Below are 18,903 nucleotides of genomic sequence, written 5' to 3'. Positions count from 1 at the left end.
TTTAAACAGGCCCGAACCAAGGCACATTTGGTGGCAGCAAGCCTTTCAGACAAGGTTAAAGAGGACACCCAGGTTATAGTTAACACTCAAAATGAAAAAATAGACTCTACAGCCAGTCTTCCGGACAGCCTTAGGAGGCTAAACGTCACAGCCACAGGCCCGCTTATGTCTTTGAGCAAGAAATTGACTCTCATGAGTTAAATGGACTTGACATGGTGAGAGTCAATGTGGGAGGTTTTGGAAACTAAGGTAGGATTTTTTTCTTTACAAACTTGTTCTGTACTGTGAAGGTAATCTGAATATGTGCTTCATATTATCACATAGGCAGGAGGCCTATATATTCTCATGTGTGTGTTCTGCTGCAGCCTACATTGATGTATTTTATTCGAAGTTATATTCCGATATTGTGATTTGTTCTCCTGCTACATTGAGGTCTTAAAATTATATGAAATGTGTGTCTCGTAAGCCCCACAGCTGAATATGTGTGCATATGGCGTTTTTTTCAGTGTCGTCTAAAAATGTTGCTGTACATTCATGTCTAGAAAATCAGGCTAAGAAATGTTTACTTGTGTAAGCCCCGCAAATATACTAAAGTACGTGTGCATACTGCAGTAACGTCTAAAATGCTTTGAATTAAATCAGCACCTTGGAGAGTGCTGTCCGTTTCACCACCATGGATAGCCTACTTGGCTGTTTACTCTGTCTGCCACGCTGCTACGTTGTTTGACAAAATGTTTTTCTCATTGTGTTCTGGTACCTCAGAGCCCCCCCAGGATACCCCCCTCTTCTCGCGCTCACTGTGTGTTCCGGGACCTTCCGATTTTACAAATTAAGCACTGTCTGTAGGTGCTACAAAGAAAACACTGGCGTCATCTGAAACTTTACCGCTTGCTCTGTAATATCAGTAGCATTTTGATTTCATTAACACATTTCTTACATTCATTTATGAATATAGAAAAATCTAAACATGCATATTGAAAATATACAATTGTTTTTTATTTGACAATTTTTTATATATATTGTAGACCATGATATACTCTGCAGGCATATCAAAGTTCCAGAGTGGGATCTCTGCTACTTCTAGAGTTATAATCCCATTTGTAAGCATTAAAAACCAGAGTGAATGTTAAAATGGATTCAAAATGGTTGCGTTTGCTGGTAATTTGCAGGATGTGCAATGATGCAAAAGGTAATCCAGTGATTGGATTGCTTACATTGCCTACTATGCCAATTTCTCTGTATATAATTTATAATAACTCTAACAGTATCAGAGATCTCTCTCTGGAACTTTGTTATTCCATAACCCTTGGTAAGGCCAAAATGTAAAAAATATGCCAACTTTGATTCATTATTTCTCATTTATGCTTTTAGATACAAATGTCAAATATATGTCAACAATTCTTCCTAAATCATGGTCTTTTTTTGTCCTGGTTTCATGAGGAATCACCCAAAACCTTCATTAAATAGCCTAAATATTTCATCAGAGAAACCACGCTACACACAAGCTGCTTTCATCCTCAAGCCATTTGATGAGTCATTCTCAAAACAAAATGGAAAATTCCTGGATTAACAGGGTTTTTCGCGACACAAAGACCGCCTTTCTGAGATATGATTATGGGACATTTAAACCAATCCCACATTACTCATTAGCCTTTCATTGCTCTAATCTCACCAAGCACCATTGAGAATGGGCAAACTATCCAGTTTTCAGTTACTCTTATTGACTGTCTCCAAACTAAACACCAGATTGCCCAATCTCAAAGGCATTTCAGGGCAGGCAATATACAAATGGTTCCGGTATCTATACTGCCACAGATGCTGAGAGATTGCAGTGGTTCTGGTTGATTACAAACTGATTTTTTTTTTCATAGACAGTTGTTCAGCTGAGAGCAAAATATCCAAACTCTATGTGCTGCACTGGGATAAATTAGTTCATTTCAACGCTGTAAAAAAAAATGTAGGGTTTCTCTCTCATTCTCATATCCAACATTCAAAGGTGTGTGGGTGTAACGCCTGATGGTTGCAGACGTTTACAGTACTGTGGTCCAGTGCAATCAACAGATTTCAGTCAGCAGAATGGCCGTGCGCACACACACTCACCCCCTTCCAGCCCTGCACACACTGGGATCATGTCTTGTTGACATGACTAAGCAGCTCGGCTTTGTTCATCTCTTCTTTTCCATGTCTCGTAGGTTCTGTAGGATAGTGCCGATCTCCTTGCCAGAGGTGATGCCCATCTTCCTCAAGTCGTGCCTACGCGCGGGGAAGCGAGGAATGGACAATCTGCTCATCTCTGCCAGTAACTTGTCCTCACCCTGGTACTTAAGCAGCTGACACACTTTACTTTGAGCATCCACCTCTCAACTCTGCAAACAATATACCTAAAATGATCTACTAGACCATGTGCTGCTGTCAGGTTAGGCCATCCATGGCAAACTCAGTTCCAAAAGGACACCATCTTGACAGTCATAAAATTCTAAATACAGTTAGTATCATTACAGCAACTCATTTTGTTATGCAATGGCTGTGCTTACATCTATGATATAGTCAGTGTAGGGCTTCATGCTGTCGGGATCATCCTGCGATTTATGGAGGTCTCGTCTGTGTTTGACCAGGAAGTCATGGGCTTGGGAGAATGGTCCTTCACGTGCTGCCAGACCCGCTTCATCTCCTCCACGTCACCCTCTGCAGGTAAACCTGGGAATAAAAGCATAACTCACACAACTATAATTATGGGACCATCTAAAAAAAAAGCTATGCTCTAATTGAGCTCATTTCTAGTGATCTGTCACCATGACGACCTACACATAGTGCTTTGAGGTTTGCTTTATGTAATTGGTTGCATGACTCCTACATGCATACTTTAGGGTTTAGTTTGGATTTAGTCAGTAAGACTAACTGAAAACTGGATAGTTTGCCAATTCTCAATGGTGCTTGGTGAGATTAGATCAATGAAAGGCTAATGAGTAATGTGGGATTGGTTTAAATGTTCCATAATCATATCTCAGAAAGGTGGTCTTCTTTGACCAATGTATGGGGAAAAAGGTGGTCTCCCCATAACAATGTATGGGGAAAAATAAAAGTTAATCCAGGAATTTTCTATTTTGTTTTGAGAATGACTCTTCAAATGGCTTTAGGGTGAAAGCAGCTTGTGTAGCGTGGTTTCTCCGATTGAACATTTAGGCTATTTAATAGTGCTGAGCGAATAACCAACATTTCAGGGGGGGTTTCGGTTATTAAACAACTAATTGACCGAAGTGGTTCAATTACTTGAATTGCATTTAGTTCTTAAAAAAAAAAAAAATTGTAAACCCAACGTGCCGTTTCTGTAGAGAAATTAAATCTTTCACCGGAGAAATCAAGTCTAATTTTGTGGGGCGCTGGGCTAAAGGGAGTTGTCATTAAGCAAATATTCAACCTAGTTCAGCGCAGAAACGTGGTAATGAACAAAAATGACCATAATCCATTGCACCTGTTGTTTCCAGTTTCGACAAAGATGGATACAATTTTACGCCTGCCTTGTTAGATACACACAGACCACATGAGAGAGGAGTGTACACAACACAATGATAAGAGCAAGGGATAGAGACAGTTTATGAAAGTATGCCTTATCTACTTTGAAGAACTAGTAAAATGGTTTGTAAAACAGCTCAGCAGCATGCATAGGAAGGCTAGCCTAGCTAAATTGGATGACTAAAGACAGCACAGTATGTGGAGCACGAGATGACATTGTCTGGCTGCTACTGCCTGAGCAGAGATGAGATGATGACTTTAAGGAATTAAAAATAATAAAGTCAAATAGACTAGGTAATATACACATCTGAAAGATTGTATTATTTCATAGTAGTTTCCTATTATGTATTGATATCTACCCAATGTGGACCTGACAGAGACAATGGAATATTTTCAATGTTTTGGTAATTGAATGTTCACTATTTTTGGCTTTGGAATTTCTATTAAAAAAAATGTCATAATGCATTTAATATGTGTGTGTGTATATAAATATATATATATTTTTTTAAGTTACCAAAATCGAAAATAATCTAACTGAAACAACCTCAAAAAGCACTAATTACTCAGCACTACTATAATGGTTTTGGGTGATTCCTCACAAAACCAGAACAAATAAAGGCCAGGCTTTTATGGAACTTTAAATACATATAATCCATAAAATGGTCCTTTGGAGTAAGGATTGTTGATATATTTGACATCTCCCCATACCATAGTTCCTAGGAAACAGGGCTTTCTACCTCACCTATGTACTGAGCCAGGCCCAGCTCATACATGACCTCTAGTGAGTGAGCAGCATGGGTGTCTAACACCATCTTCTTCAGCTCAACCCAGATGCGCTCCCCTGATATGGCTGCTAGACTACGGGCGTTCTCCCAGATAACCTCCAGGGGTGCAGGGTCATGTTCGCCTGCCTTGACTGACACCGACCACGAAACCTGGGGGCAGACCGGAAGATATTGACAAGGACAAAAACGGCATACAGAAACCCTCGCATACTAAAGTATAATTTGTTAATTGCCATAGCCAAGTCCAACATTAACACCTGTCTCATTTACACCCCAGACAACTCTGCATTACCTGAAGTATCATAATATTCAAATCATATCAAATGTTATTGGTCACATACATGTGTTTAGCAGATGTTATTGCAAGTCTAGCGAAATGCTTGTGCTTCTAGCTCCGACAGTACAGTAATATCTAACAAGTAATATTTAACAGTTTCACAACATATACCCAAAATACATGTAAATCTAAGTAAGGAATGGATTAAGAATATACACATATATGTCAGAGCGGCATTGGACTAAGATACAGTGGCATAGTATAGAATACAGTTTAGACAAATGAGATGAGTAACGCAAGATACAGAGACATTATTAAAGAGGCTAGTGTTTCATTTCCTTAAACTGGCCAGTGATTCCTAATCTATGTCTATAGGCAGCAGCCTCTGATGTGCTGGAGATGGCTGTTTAACAGTCAGCAGTATAGTATAGAATACAATACAGTATATACAGTTGAAGTCAGAAGTTTACATACACCTTAGCCAAATACATTTAAACTTAGTTTTTCACAATTCCTGACATTTAATCCTAGTATAAATTCCCTGTCTTAGGTCAGTTAGGATCACCACTTTATTTAGTAGAGAAAATTATATATTTCAGCTTTTATTTCCAGTGGGTCAGACATTTACATTCCCTCAATTAGTACTCGCTAGCACTGCCTTGAAATTGTTTAACTTGGGTCAAACGTTTTGGGTAGCCTTCCACAAGCTTCCCACAATAAGTTGGGAGAATTCTGGCCCATTCCTCCTGACAGAGGTGGTGTAACTGAGTCAGGTTTGTAGGCCTCCTTGCTCGCACACGCGTTTTCAGTTCTGCCCACAGATATAGGATTGAGGTCAGGGCTTTGTGATGGCCACTCCAATACCTTGACTTTGTTGTCCTTAAGCTATTTTGCCACAACTTTGGAAGTATGCTTGGTGTCATTGTCTATTTGGAAGACCCATTTGCGACCAAGCATTAACTTCCCGACTGATGTGTTGACTGATGTTGCTTCAATATATCCAAAACATTTTCCTGCCTCATGATGCCATCTATTTTGTGCACCAGTCCGTCCTGCAGCAAAGCACCCCCACAACATGATTCTGCCATCCCCGTGCTTCACGGTTGGGATGGTGTGCTTCGGCTTGCAAGCCTCCCCCTTTTTCCTCCAAACATAATGATGGTCATTATGGCCAAACAGATCTATTTTTGTTTCATCAGACCAGAGGACATTTCTCCAAAAAGTATGATCTTTGTCCCCATGTGCAGTTGCAAACCGTAGTCTGGCATTTTTCTGGCGGTTGTGGAGCAGTGGCTTCTTCCTTGCTGAGCGGCCTTTCAGGTTATGTCAATATAGGACTCGTTTTACTGTGGATATAGATACTTTTGTACCTGTTTTCTCCAGCATATTCACAAGGTCCTTTGCTGTTGTTCTGGGAATGATTTGCACTTTTTGCACCAAAATACGTTCATCTCTAGGAGACAGAACGCGTCTCCTTCCTGAGTGGTATGATGGCTGCGTGGTCCCATGGTGTTTATACTTGCATACTATTGTTTGTACAGATGAACGTGGTACCTTCAGACTTGTCTCCAATTTTTTTCTGAGGTCTTGGCTGATTTCTTTTGATTTTCCCATGATGTCAAGCAAAGAGGCACTGAGTTTGAAGGTAGGCCTTGAAATACACCCAAAACTACATCCACAGGTACACCTCTAATTGACTCAAATGATGTCAATTAGCCTATCAGAAGCTTCTAAAGCCATTACATAATTTTCGGGAATTTTCCAAACTGTTTAAAGGCACAGTCAACTTAGTGTATGTAAACTTCTGACCCCCTGGAATTGTGATACAGTGAATTATAAGTAAAATAATCTGTCTGTAAACAAATGTTGGAAAAATGACTTGTGTCATGCACAAAGTAGATGTCCTAACCGACTTGCCAAAACTATAGTTTATTAACAAGAAATGTGTGGAGTGGTTGAAAAACAAGTTTTAAATGACTCCAACCTAAGTGAGATGGGTGATGCAATATGTAAACCCAATTTTAAAGTGACTAAGATACCGTAGAATAATGTGGAGTGCAGTAAATGAGATGAGTAATGCTAGATACAGAAAGATTATTAAAGTGGCTAATGATCCATTTCTAAAAGTGGCCAGTGATTCCTAATCTATGTCTATAGGCAGCCACTTCTGATCTGCTAGTGATGTCTGATGGCCTTGAGATAGAAGCTGTTTCTCAGTCCCAGCTTTGATGCACCTGTACTGACCTCGCCTTCTGGATGATAGAAGGGTGAACAGGCAGTGGCTCGGGTGGTTGATGTCCTTGATGATCTTTTTGGCCTTCCTATGGCATCGGGTGCTGTAGGTGTCCAGGAGTGCGGGAAGTTTGATACAGCCTGACAGGATGCTCTCAATTGTGCATCTGTAAAAGTTTGTGAGGGTTTTAGGTGTTAAGTCAAATTCCTTCAGCCTCCTGAGGGTAAAGAGGCACTGTTGTGCCTTCTTTGCCACACTGTCTGTGTGGGTGGACCATTTCAGTTTGTCAGTGATGTGTACGCCGAGAAACTTGAAGCTTTCCACCTTATCCACTGTGGTCCCATCGATGTGGATAGGGGGGTGCTCCATCTGCTGTTTCCTGAAGTCCACGGTCATCTCCTTTCTTTTGTTGATGTTGAGAGAGAGGTTATTTTCCTGGCACCACACTCCCAGCGCCCTCACCTCCTCCCTGTAGGCTGTCTCATCGTTGTTGGTAATCATGCCTACTACTGTTGTGTCGTCTGCAAACCTGATGATTGAGTTGGAGGCTTGCTTGGCCATGCAGTCATGGGTGAACAGGGAGTACAGGAGGGGGCTGAGCACGCACCCTTGTGGGGCCCCAGTGTTGAGGATCAGCGAAGAGAAGGTGTTGTTTTCTACCTTCACCACCTGGGGACGACCCGTCAGGAAGTCCAGGACCCAGTTGCACAGGGTGGGGTTCAAACCCAGGGCCTCAAGCTTGATGGTGAGCTTGGAGGATACTATGGTGTTGAATGCAGAACTATAGTCAATGAACAGCATTTTTATATCGGTATGCCTCTTGTCCAGATGGGACAGGGCAGTGTGGTGGTGATTGCATCGTCTGTGGATCTATTGGGGCGGTAAGCAAATTGAAGTGGGTCTAGGGTGGCAGGTAAGGTGGAGGTGATATGATCCTTGACTAGTCTTTCAAAGCACTTCATGATGACAGAGGTGAGTGCTATGGGACAATAGTCATTTAGTTCAATTACCTTGGCTTTCTTAGGTACAGGGACAATGGTGGCCATCTTGAAGAATGTGGGGACAACAGACTGGGATAGGGAGAGATTGACTATATCTGTAAACACACCAGCCAGCTGGTCTGCGCATGCTTTGAGAACAAGGCTAGGGATACCATCTGGGCAGGCCGCCTTGCGAGGATTAACACGCTTAAATCTCTTACTCACAAATGCTCCCACTTATCCACGGTTTCTGGTTGGGGTAGGTTTTATTCTCAAGTAGTCCTCCTGGATCTTTTGCTCAGCGCTGCCAACAAACCGAACTTTTCGGATTTTGAGGTCCTCATATCCTTGGAAATAATCATATAGAGCAGGGGTTCTTAAACTTTTTCAGCCTGGGACCCAAATTAGAAATTGTGTTTTCCTGGGACCCAAGCTTAGGAAAATATGCAACTATACGTAAATATCGGTACATTTCATTGCCCTTATGCCTAGAAAATATGCAATATAAACAAAAACAAATAATGAAATACTCATAAATGTCTTCACGTTTATTTTCCCCCATTAAAAACACTCTTACATATCTGTCTAGCTTGGAACTGTTGCTGTTAAAATTGAAGAAATTATTTCATTCTGAACCGGAATAAAGAGATTGATGACATCACACAGATGTATAACAGAACACACACACACAAGCTTTTTGATCATGCAACCCTAAGTAACAGTATAGATAACAAATTCAGGCCTACTGTACATATTACTGTATAAATTATTGTTGATCGAAAGTCTAGGTTGTAACTGTTGCTGTTAAAATACATATTTTCTTATTCTGAACTGGAATAAACTGATTGATCACATCACAGATGTAGACCAGAAAACACACACATACACACAGTCCTAATGAGAGGTGTGTGGCTGGTTGAAGTTTTCAACAAGCAGGTCTATTCTGGGCTAAGTATTTGACAGTGCAACACTGAAGTCACGCTCAGCACTGACACTGTTTCTGTACTTGAGAACCCTGATTCGCATAGGTACAGTTCAAGTTGGAAGTTTACATACAACTTAGCCAAATACATTTAAAATCAGTTTTTCACAATTCCTGAAATTTAATCCTAGTAAACATTCCCTGTCTTAGGTCAGTTAGGACCACGACTTTATTTTAAGAATGTGAAATGTCAGAATAATAATTGAGAGAATGATTTATTTCAGCTTTTATTTCTCGCATCACATTCCCAGTGAGTCAGACGTTTACTTACACTCAATTAGTATTTGGTAGCATTGCCTTGAAATTGTTTAACATGGGTCAAACGTTTCGGGTAGCCTTCCACAAGCTTCCCACAAAAAGTTAGGTGAATTTTGGCCCATTCCTCCTGACAGAGGTGGTGTAACTCAGTCAGGTTTGTAGGCCTCCTTGCTCGCAAACGCTTTTTCAGTTCTGCCCACAAATTTTCTATAGGATTGAGATCAGGGCTTTGTGATGGCCACTCCAATACCTTGAGCAGTGGCTTCTTCCTTGCTGAGCGGCCTTTCAGGTTATGTCGATATAGGACTTGTTTTACTGTGGATATAGATACCTTTGTACCCGTTTCCTCCAGCATCTTCACAAGGTCTTTTACTGTTCTGGGATTGATTTGCCCTTTTCGCACCAAAGTACGTTCATTTCTAGGAGACAGAACGCGTCTCTTTCCTGAGCGGTATGACGGCTGCGTGGTCCCATGGTGTTTATACTTGCGTTTGTCAAGCAAAGAGGCACTGAGTTTGAAAGTAGGCCTTGAAGTACATCCACAGGTACACCTCCTATTGACTCAAATGATGTCAATTAGCCTATCAGAAGCTTCTAAAGCCATTACATCATTTTCAGGAATTTTCCAAACTGTTTAAAGGCACAGTCAACTTAGTGTATGTAAACTTCTGACCCACTGAATTATAAGTGAAATAATCTGTCTGTAAACAATTGTTGGAAGAATTACTTGTGTCATGCACAAAGTAGATGTCCTAACTGACTTGCCAAAACTATAGTTTGTTAACAAGAAATTTGTGGAGTGGTTGAAAAACAAGTTTTAATGACTCCAACCTAAGTGTATGTAAACTTCCGACTTCAACTGTATGTGGTGCCACACTGAATCAGAACATCTACTGCTTTCTCAGCCAGGCAGGAGATCGCTTCCTGCTGTAGATGAGCAACCCAGAACTGTGCCAGTGTGTTTGCCTCAAAAAGCATCTTGCTTCAATCAGTTTATTCCAGTTCAGAATAAAAATTATTAACTGTATTTAACAGCAACAGTTCAAGCTTAGACTTGTTTTCAACAATAATTTCTACAGTAAAATGTACAGTAGGCCTACATTTTTAATCTTCATCTGTACTGTTTCTTAGGGTTGCACTATAAGTAGCTAGCTAGGTTGCTTTGGCTAATGTTCGTTAATAGCTGTGTAACGTCACAAGGCCAGGGGATTGTTTGAAAGAGGATCTCACATCTACTACTGAGAGATAGCAGAAATAAGGGAGTACTAACAGCATCATCATCATCACCTGTAAAATAACAATAACGCCTTGTTGGCTGACTTACTTTTCCACTTTCGAAGCACTGTTTCCTGAAGCATTCTGCCCTGTTCTGAAAGAACTCCCTGGGTTTACCGTCATGTTGTGCCTGAATGTTTGGTCAGGACGTGTTGTTTTATTAATTTGTTCATTTTGAGAGACTCATTACTAAGCACTTCCCCACACAAAACACATTGTGGTCGCTCCTCGTTATTTCTCAAAGTTTGTATGAGAGAGACAAAGTCATCACTGTATTTGCATTTCATGACGATTGAGCCCATTTCATGATGGCGATTGGGAATAACAAGTCAGTGGCTTGAACGACAGAGCTGCAGCATGTGGGTCGCGGAGTGAACTTCAAGAAAACTGCAGAAAAAAGATCCAGTAAACTGCAAAGCATACGGGCATCTCCCCACTCACCTCTCCCAGTCGCGCAGCTGCCAAACTGAGCAGAGACCGCTGCTAAGCAGAGAGCGCACTGAACTGAGAGCGTAGTTGCACTTGGCCAAATCAATTCTAGTAATTAATGAAATAATTATACATTAACAGGTCCGCAAACCAAACTTTCAGAAACGCTGATATAGAATCCAATCTAACCCTGTTTGGACAGAAATCAAAACAGACATGTTTTTTGATTTTCTAATGTCAAGTTTGACATTAATGCCAGAAGAGGTGAATATATACTATAAACACACCTAAAAACATGGAGTTGATGGCGAGGTCTCTGCGTCTTTCTGCCAGTCTGTAGTGAACATCCACCTGCAGTGTGGTCACCTCAAAGTTCTCGTTGTGAAGCTAGAGATGAAAAGACAAATATGTTTTTTAAAGGCATACACACCTCCTGTAAAGCATTATTTGACCTACAATGACTGTAGTGTGAAAGTGATTTTTCCCATCATTGAAAAATCAGAGTGTAAAAAGAAAGGTCGCTAGTGAAAGGCAACATAACTTTCTTTTACAACAGCAGTCTTACATCCTGTATCTTTAATTGGATTGTAAAAGCAGGGAATATTTGTGTATAGCTGGTCAGATTTCATAGTAATCTTGGGATGCTCTTACCCGGGCAGTGATGGTCCCATGCTTCTCCCCTTTATTGTTGATCCTCCTGATCCCTGCAGTCTGGAACATGCTCTTCATATCCTCTAGTGTTGCCATGGTCACAAGTCCACATTCTCTGGCCGTTTCCCAGACAAGAGGTCCCGCACTGCACCCCCTGCTATCCTCAGCTCAAACTTGTACTTTTCAAAGAGCTCTATGGAGAAAGACAGACATGGCTATATACATAAGTTGATAAGATCTATACTGTTGACATGCATTGGCCCCTGCATCACCCAATTATAATTACAAATAAGTAGACACACTGATTAATACATTCGGATCCAAACATGCTTCTCAAGTCCTGGCCTCATCACTAATTAAAGAATAAAAACATTACTTGAGAATATCAACTTCTGAATAGTGCTACGAATGAATTTGCATGCCACAGACCTTGAAAGGCAGTTATGAATATCTAGACTTTGATCCAGATAAATTGGTTGGTAGCTAGCTAAGTAAAAGTTGATGAGAATGTGATAGAGTAGACCTGGCTTCTGCTCTCACCTGCTATGCCATTCAGTCCATCACTGAATAAGGACTGGAACTCTGTAGTCTTCAGCTGCATGGTAAGGAGACTTCGAAACTCGAAGTGGGACGAACTCTGCTAATCACCACAGGATTCAGGATTCTCCCCCACATCTAGATGATGTTGTGCAGAGGGACTGTTAGCTATACATAGCTGTGGTTAGCTAGCTATGATGTGCAGTGGCAATGAATGAACTAACGTTAGTGGTGGTTGCAACACACATTCTGCTAATGTTAGCTAACCCAAGTGACCAAGCAACTACCGTAGACATTTCTTTACAACTAGTAGCTAGCCTGCAGACATGGATTCCATGTTATTCACATTCCAGGTTCCACTAGCTAACGTTAGCTAGCTACAGTACAGTAGCTAACTGAAGCAAGCATATTGGCTCATGTGAGCGAAATATATATAAAATATATAAAACAAGTAAACCCAGTAAAGTATACTTATATCGTAATGCAGCTGGGTATCAATTTCATGTGAACTGACCTTCAACAAAATATGAAAAATTTCACTACTTTGGGAGCGTTAGAGACATTCCCATTCCATGCTTATTCAACAGAAGGAAGTGTGCTTTCACAACACGAGCTCGCTGACCAATGAGAGTGCGTTTCGTCATAAAAAAAAGGGCGGGGTAAAGAAGAACAACGTGAGATGTCACGCAAACATTATTTGCATGAACTGTTACTTTGCTCTACACTTTTGTGTCCTCGGTCTGTTACTTTGTTACGACTTTTGGGCAGTCTCTACCTAAGCCTAACATTTCCCCTAAACTAAATACTTAATGTCATAATTCCACTTGTCAGCTAATTTTGACTGAGCTATACACAGATTATTAGAGACTGGAAATATATGGTTGATGAAGCTTACATTGTTTCATTAGATCACTCTAAAATATATCACATTTCACCAGAGAGATTAGTGTTGCACGGTTTACCGAAACTTCGGCACTTTTTCAGTACTAGAACCTGAAAAACGGTTCGGTACTATAGTTTGTGTACTTTCGGTACTTTTGTTAAATGTGTCCACGTCATCTACTGATTGGGAGAGGATCAAGTATGTTGGTACGTTCAAGATTACTGGGAACTCAGAAAAATATGAGGTCGTGATGTCAGTGATCTTCAGGTCAGAAAGTCCCGAGTTGGAATTCCGAGTTGGATGACCGTTGAAAACGATTTTTCCCAGTCGGAGCTTGTTTTTTTTCCCGAGTTCACAGTTGTCATGAACGCACTGAAGTCGTAAGTTGGAGATTTTTGAGTTCCCAGTTGTTTTGAAAGTGGCATGTCTATCAGTGTAGCAAATGCCCCCCTTATAGTGTGAGAGCATCATACCTGCTCCGCTGATGCCTCGTTCAAAACAACTTGCTTCTTCGATGCAAATGTTGTTGAATAGTACAATAAAATAAGTCCCAAATAATAAGTCCCAAATGGAAGGGAAACAGATTATAGCCCCATGTAATCAGCCAAACATGCTCAATAAATCAATGCATGCACACACTCCTTTTGAATATGAATTAAACTGTATTATGAATAGGCCTAGGCTACGTCTTTATTTTCTCAGTTTATCAATATACTACAGATATACCATTCAAATAAATGATTACCATTATGTTGTTATGTAGTTTGATTGGTAAAATCGATTGTATGATTGATTAATGAATGCATACTTTCAAAAATCATACATTTAAAATGTAATGATATTACATTCAAAAGATCTGTCTAGATCAAGTGCCATTCTGCGACTTTGGCTAAAACAGAATAAACGTGGAAAACACATTTAGACATTAATAAATGCATTTGTATACCTTCCAAAATATTAGTTTACGCCGGTGGGGTTGTTCCAAGATGGAGGCGAGTTGGAGGCGAGTTGGCTTCAAAATAGTGCCTCAAAAGTCTTCTAGTGTGTATATAAATAATGGGTTTATATACAGCATTGGTTGACTGGTTGGTTTGAAAGCTATCGCGAGAAATGGAAGGGGTATTTTTTTTAATGACATTTGAGTTTAATCTTCCGTTTGCTGTGTGTAGCCAGAAATACTTTCTGCAGCGTACAACGGGCATATAAATCATAATTCATTGTCTTCATACAGTAGCAAAATGACTAAGGTAGAACTCACACCGCTGAGACCCTGGGACGATTTCTTCCCAGGTTCTGACCGATTTGCTAAACCAGACGTGAGAGATTTACCTAAATGGAACAACAGGGTTGTCAACAACTTGCTTTACTATCAGACGAACTATTTGGCGATGGCTGTCATGGTTTTCGTTATTGTGGGGTAAGTAGTATGATACGCTGTCCACAATATGTATCAACAACATCAAATATCTGTAAATCTCCTTTATGTAGGCCACCATTTCCTAGTCTATTCATCTATGTTAACTCTAGCCATCACCATAACTGTTGTGTTGACGTCTATAAAAGCTACAATCTGGGATTCGTTTTTGTGCAAAATGACAGCCCCGCCACTTGTTTTGGTATAGAGGCCTACATTATTGGTACCTCTTGTTTTTTTTTGTTGTGAACAATGGAGTACATTTTGGGTTATGATAGGGTAAAACAGTTGTGCTAAGATCTGAGGCATACATTCTTAAAGAATAATTTTCAATGGATAGCCTATGACCAATGAACATATTCCCAGATCCAAGGTTGTACTTTTAACTGATGCCAGCCTGAAATTAAAGTGTTGGGTCTCATTTGCGAATTATGGGTGCAGAGAGACTCACTTTAAAGTCTAATCATAGGAGCTTCCTGCCATGTTAATTGCTACCAAAGCATATGTTGGCATTTTGTAATTTCTTACAATTCATCTGAATAAGCTTTCTCCTTCTATTGCCATGTCTGAAGGTTGGCAGCATGATAAGGCTATTGCTTGGCTAATGCCAAGGGAGACTGAGTGCATGATTGGTAAAACAAAGTCCCCAGACCTATTTTGGGCATAGATGTGGGCACGCTTCACAGGTTGAGAGACTTGTGTCTTGCATCCTCCTGAAACTCGACTTGCAAACTCTTATTGCAAATGTAGTTAAGCTTTTCTGTTATGATGTTCACATTTAATTTCAGTCATTTTAGAAAATTAATATAAAGGCCTTGCTAGTATCTCATTTCCTCATTTGTTTCTAGAAATGCTCAGATTTATAACATTGTCATTTCACAAATGGTGGAACGTAGATGAAACCCGTCATGACTACGTGCCGAACAATTAATCACAAAAATGAGCTAAGAGGAAGAGTATCCACTTAAGTAATGTGGAGTTAGTTTTTCTAAAAATAGTAATCTTTTGGCTAGACCTACTTGATTATGATGACATACTGTTGCTATGGTGGTCAGCTACTTAGGCTCCTAATCCCTGCTCACTTATCAGCTGCTGTTCTAGATAACAGGAATATGAGATGAATAGAGCAGAGAGTAAGCTGTCCTTAATACAATAAATAAAAATAACCCGGGGGTTGGGGAAAGCTCACCATTGGAGTCTGAAGATGTAGCGTCAGAGAGTCGTATGATCTAAAACAACACTCTAGAAGGAAGTCTGAGACAAACTATTGGAAATTCTAACATCCCTGACATAGCCTATGAAGCAATGTCAAAACTACTTGCTGTTTAAAAGTTCCTCTCATCCTTCATTAGGCCATTTTTTGTTGTTGTTGCCAGTTATAGTAAATGTTACTGCTTTGTAATCTTTTGATGTCTCGATTCACTTCAGTAATACGTCACCATAATCTTTAAAATTGCTCTTATTGTGATTAATGAATAATGTTTTGTAGAAATACACATTTTCATTAGAAACATTTGAAGGCATGTTGATGTGTTGACAGTCTTTCACCACTAGATGGTATCACTGACTACAATGTCTGAAAGATCAACTGTTCCACACTCTTCCACACTGTTCCAGCCAGTGTATGATCCTACCCGTTCATTATGTTGTGTTTCCCTGCAGGTTCCTGAACCCTATGGAGATGTTCATGGGCATGGCGGTGGTGTCGTTGGTCTTCCTGGGCTCAGTGTGGGCTGGAGAGAATAAGGCCATGATCAAGGACTTTAAGAGGCAGAACCCCACATTATTTGTCATGGCAGTGATGCTTGCCAGCTACTTCCTCATGTCTCTCTTCAATGGCGTCATGGTCTTCATGTTTGGGATCACGTTTCCTCTTCTCTGTACGTTTTTCTTTTGTATTAATTGTTTCTTTTAGCCTACACTTCATTATGTCATCACATTAGTTCTAGGCAGAGAGGTGTCATGCAAATTGAAGAGTATTAATCTGCATCTATTTCTTTGGATTTCAGTGATCTTTGCACATGCTTCATTTCGCCTTCGCAACATGAAGAATAAACTGGAGAATAAAATGGAGGGGGCGGGGCTAAAGAAGTCACCAATAGGTATTCTACTGGATGCACTGGGCCAGCAGGAAGAGAGTCTGCAAAAGATCCAAGAATTCCTGGAAGGAAAACTAAAGAAAGGATGAGAACTCCACACACACGCCACAGTCCCTGTGTTGTCGTAGGTCCCCTATCAGCCTCCCTGGCCTCTGACCGGATGGGAAAGTATTCCTTTGCACACCCCCTTTTAACGTGCAGTCTCATTGCATGCAGTCAATGTTGAATCGGAATGATTGTAATACATCTCAGCTTGTTTGAAAACTTCAGCTAGAAACCGTATTGCCTATTGCACATGCAAGTGTATGTGTGTTTAGACTAGATAACATGTGTTGAAAACACAAGCGTTAGTTTAACCTCAGGATATTTGTTACTCCACCCAAAACTTGTCAGGGCACTTTTTTTTTTATTTTTTATGTCTGCATCTCAATAGTTCACACATGAGTCTTCCCCATTGAATGGATTTGTGTGTGTAGCTGGGCAAATGTTTCCAAATCCTACATGCGGACTGATTTCTACAACTTATTTATATTTTGTGACTTTTTGTAAATATAAGGAGTGAAAATATTGTGGCGTTAAAAGCAAAACTGTGACCGGACTGATTGAGGTCACTTGGTTTGAAAAATAAACAGGACTATGTTTATTGTTCCATAGATTCATTCACAATTATCTCGCAAATTAAGCAGTAGGGAATTAGCTTTTTAAAGTGCTGTGCATTCTCCCTTTCTTTGATGCGAACATTGCAATGTGAAAATGCTGATTTGTGGAGAGTAGAACTTTACTATCTTTCTTATTGGTCTCAGTCCTAAGAAGATCTGGAGGTGTTTAATCTATGCTTGTTTCTCTTAATTGAAAATAATCAACTGACCGGCTTGGCTATGAATGAGAAATTGTGAAATCACTGTAAATTATTAGTTGTGAATTTTTGTTTTCAACAAGTGTTAAATAAATACAGTGCCAGTCAAGTTTGGGCACACCTACTCATTCAAGGGTTTTTCTGTGTTTTTACTATTTTCTACGTTGTAGAATAATAGTGAAGACATCAAAACTATGAAATAACACAATCATGTAGTAACCAAAAAAAGTGTTAAACAAATCAAAATATATATTTTAGATTCTTCAAAGTAGCCACCCTTTGCGTTGATGACGGCTTTGCACACTCTTGGCATTCTCTCAACCAGCTACACCTGGAATGCTTTTCCAACAGTCTTGAAGGCGTTCCCACATATGCTGAGCACTTGTTGGCTGCTTTTCCTTCACTCTGCGGTCCAACTCATCCCAAGTCATCTCAATTGGGTTGAGGTCGGGTGATTGTGGAGGCCAGGTCATCTGATGTAGCACTCCATCACTCTCCTTGGTCAAATAGCCCTTACACTGCCTGGAGGTGTGTTTCTGAGTCATTGTCCTGTTGAAAAAGAAATGATAGTCCCACTAAGCCTAAACCACATGGGATGGTGTATTGCTGCAGAATGCTGTGGTCGCCATGCTGGTTAAGTGTGCCTTGAATTACAAATAAATCACGAGTGTCACCAGCAAAGCACCATCGCACCACCTCCATGCTTTACGGTGGGAATCACACATGCGGATATCGTCCGTTCACCTACACTACGTCTCACAAAGACGCGGCGGTTGGAATCAAAAATCTCACATTTGGACTCATCAGCACAAAGGACTGATTTCCACCAGTCTAATGTCCATTGCTTGGGTTTCTTGGCCCAAGCAAGTCTCTTCTTATTGGTGTCCTTTAGTTGTGGCTTCTTTGCAGCAATTTGACCATGAAGGCCTGATTCACGTAGTCTCCTCTGAACAGTTGATGTTGAGATATGTCTGTCACTTGAATTTATTTAGGCTGCAATCTGAGGTGCAGTTAACTCTAATGAACTTATCCTCTTTTCTGGATTGACTGACCTTCATGTTTTAAAGTAATGGTGGACTGTCATTTCTCTTTGCTTATTTGAGCTGTTCTTGCCATAATATGGACTTGGTCTTTTACCAAATAGGGCTATCTTCTGTATACCACCCCTACTTTGTCACAACACAACTGATTGGCTCAAACGCTTTAGGAAGAAAATAAAATTCCACAAATTAACTTTTAACAAGGCACACCTGTTAATTGAAACGCATTCCAGGTGACTACCCCGTGAAGCTGGTTGACAGAATGCCAAGAGTGTGCGAAGCTGTCATCAAGGCAAAGGGTGGCTACTTTGAAGAATCTCAAATGAAAAATATATTTTTATTTAACACTTTATTTTGCTCCCTACATGATTCCATATGTGTTATTTTATCGTTTTGATGTCTTCACTATTATTCTACAATGTAGAAAATAGTAAAAATAAAGAAAAACCCTTGAATGAGTAGGTGAGTCCAAACTTTTGACTGGTACTGAATATGTTTCAAGCAGAAAACCATAGTTCCTGTGCCCAAGAACGCCAAGGTAACCTGTCTAAATTGCCCCGTAGCACTAACATCTGTAGACATTAAATGCGTAGGGTGTTTTTTCTCACTGAATTCAAAGGTTTATTTAATAACAACATGGGACAGAAATGAACCTGACATTCTACGCTAATAAAAGGACCAAACAAAATAA

At 40.2% G+C, this 18,903-nt stretch overlaps 1 protein-coding gene and 1 pseudogene across 2 annotated transcripts; one reads left to right on the top strand and one right to left on the bottom strand.

Moving 5' to 3' along the window:
* Window positions 1–340: 340 nt before the first annotated feature.
* Window positions 341–12,058, bottom strand: LOC106582780 (CCA tRNA nucleotidyltransferase 1, mitochondrial-like; annotated as a pseudogene). Its single transcript, XR_014382257.1, has 8 exons — window positions 11,924–12,058; window positions 11,384–11,576; window positions 11,016–11,119; window positions 8,029–8,164; window positions 6,820–6,996; window positions 4,256–4,448; window positions 2,535–2,697; window positions 341–2,366 (listed from the first exon to the last, which is right to left on the bottom strand). The product of XR_014382257.1 is annotated as a CCA tRNA nucleotidyltransferase 1, mitochondrial-like (transcript).
* A 1,833-nt stretch (window positions 12,059–13,891) lies between these two features.
* Window positions 13,892–18,903, top strand: LOC106582860 (PRA1 family protein 3). The gene is made up of 3 exons (XM_014166407.3): window positions 13,892–14,220; window positions 15,880–16,097; window positions 16,227–18,903. Exons 1-3 carry the CDS (start codon window positions 14,042–14,044, stop codon window positions 16,403–16,405), a joined length of 576 nt encoding a protein of 191 aa, XP_014021882.1. The 5' UTR covers window positions 13,892–14,041; the 3' UTR covers window positions 16,406–18,903.

Source organism: Salmo salar, chromosome 22, assembly GCF_965601325.2.
Source record: "Salmo salar chromosome 22, fSalSal1, whole genome shotgun sequence".
In the NCBI taxonomy this organism is placed as follows: domain Eukaryota; kingdom Metazoa; phylum Chordata; class Actinopteri; order Salmoniformes; family Salmonidae; genus Salmo; species Salmo salar.
Note: the sequence above shows the minus strand (reverse complement) of the source record. Positions and strands in the feature narration are given on the sequence as shown.

Coding starts and splice junctions, on each gene's coding strand:
- LOC106582860 (XM_014166407.3), top strand. CDS start 14,042: ATGACTAAGGTAGAACTCACACCGCTGAGACCCTGGGACGATTTCTTC. Junction 14,221..15,879: donor ATGGTTTTCGTTATTGTGGG/GTAAGTAGTATG, acceptor GTTTCCCTGCAG/GTTCCTGAACCCTATGGAGA. Junction 16,098..16,226: donor GATCACGTTTCCTCTTCTCT/GTACGTTTTTCT, acceptor TTTGGATTTCAG/TGATCTTTGCACATGCTTCA.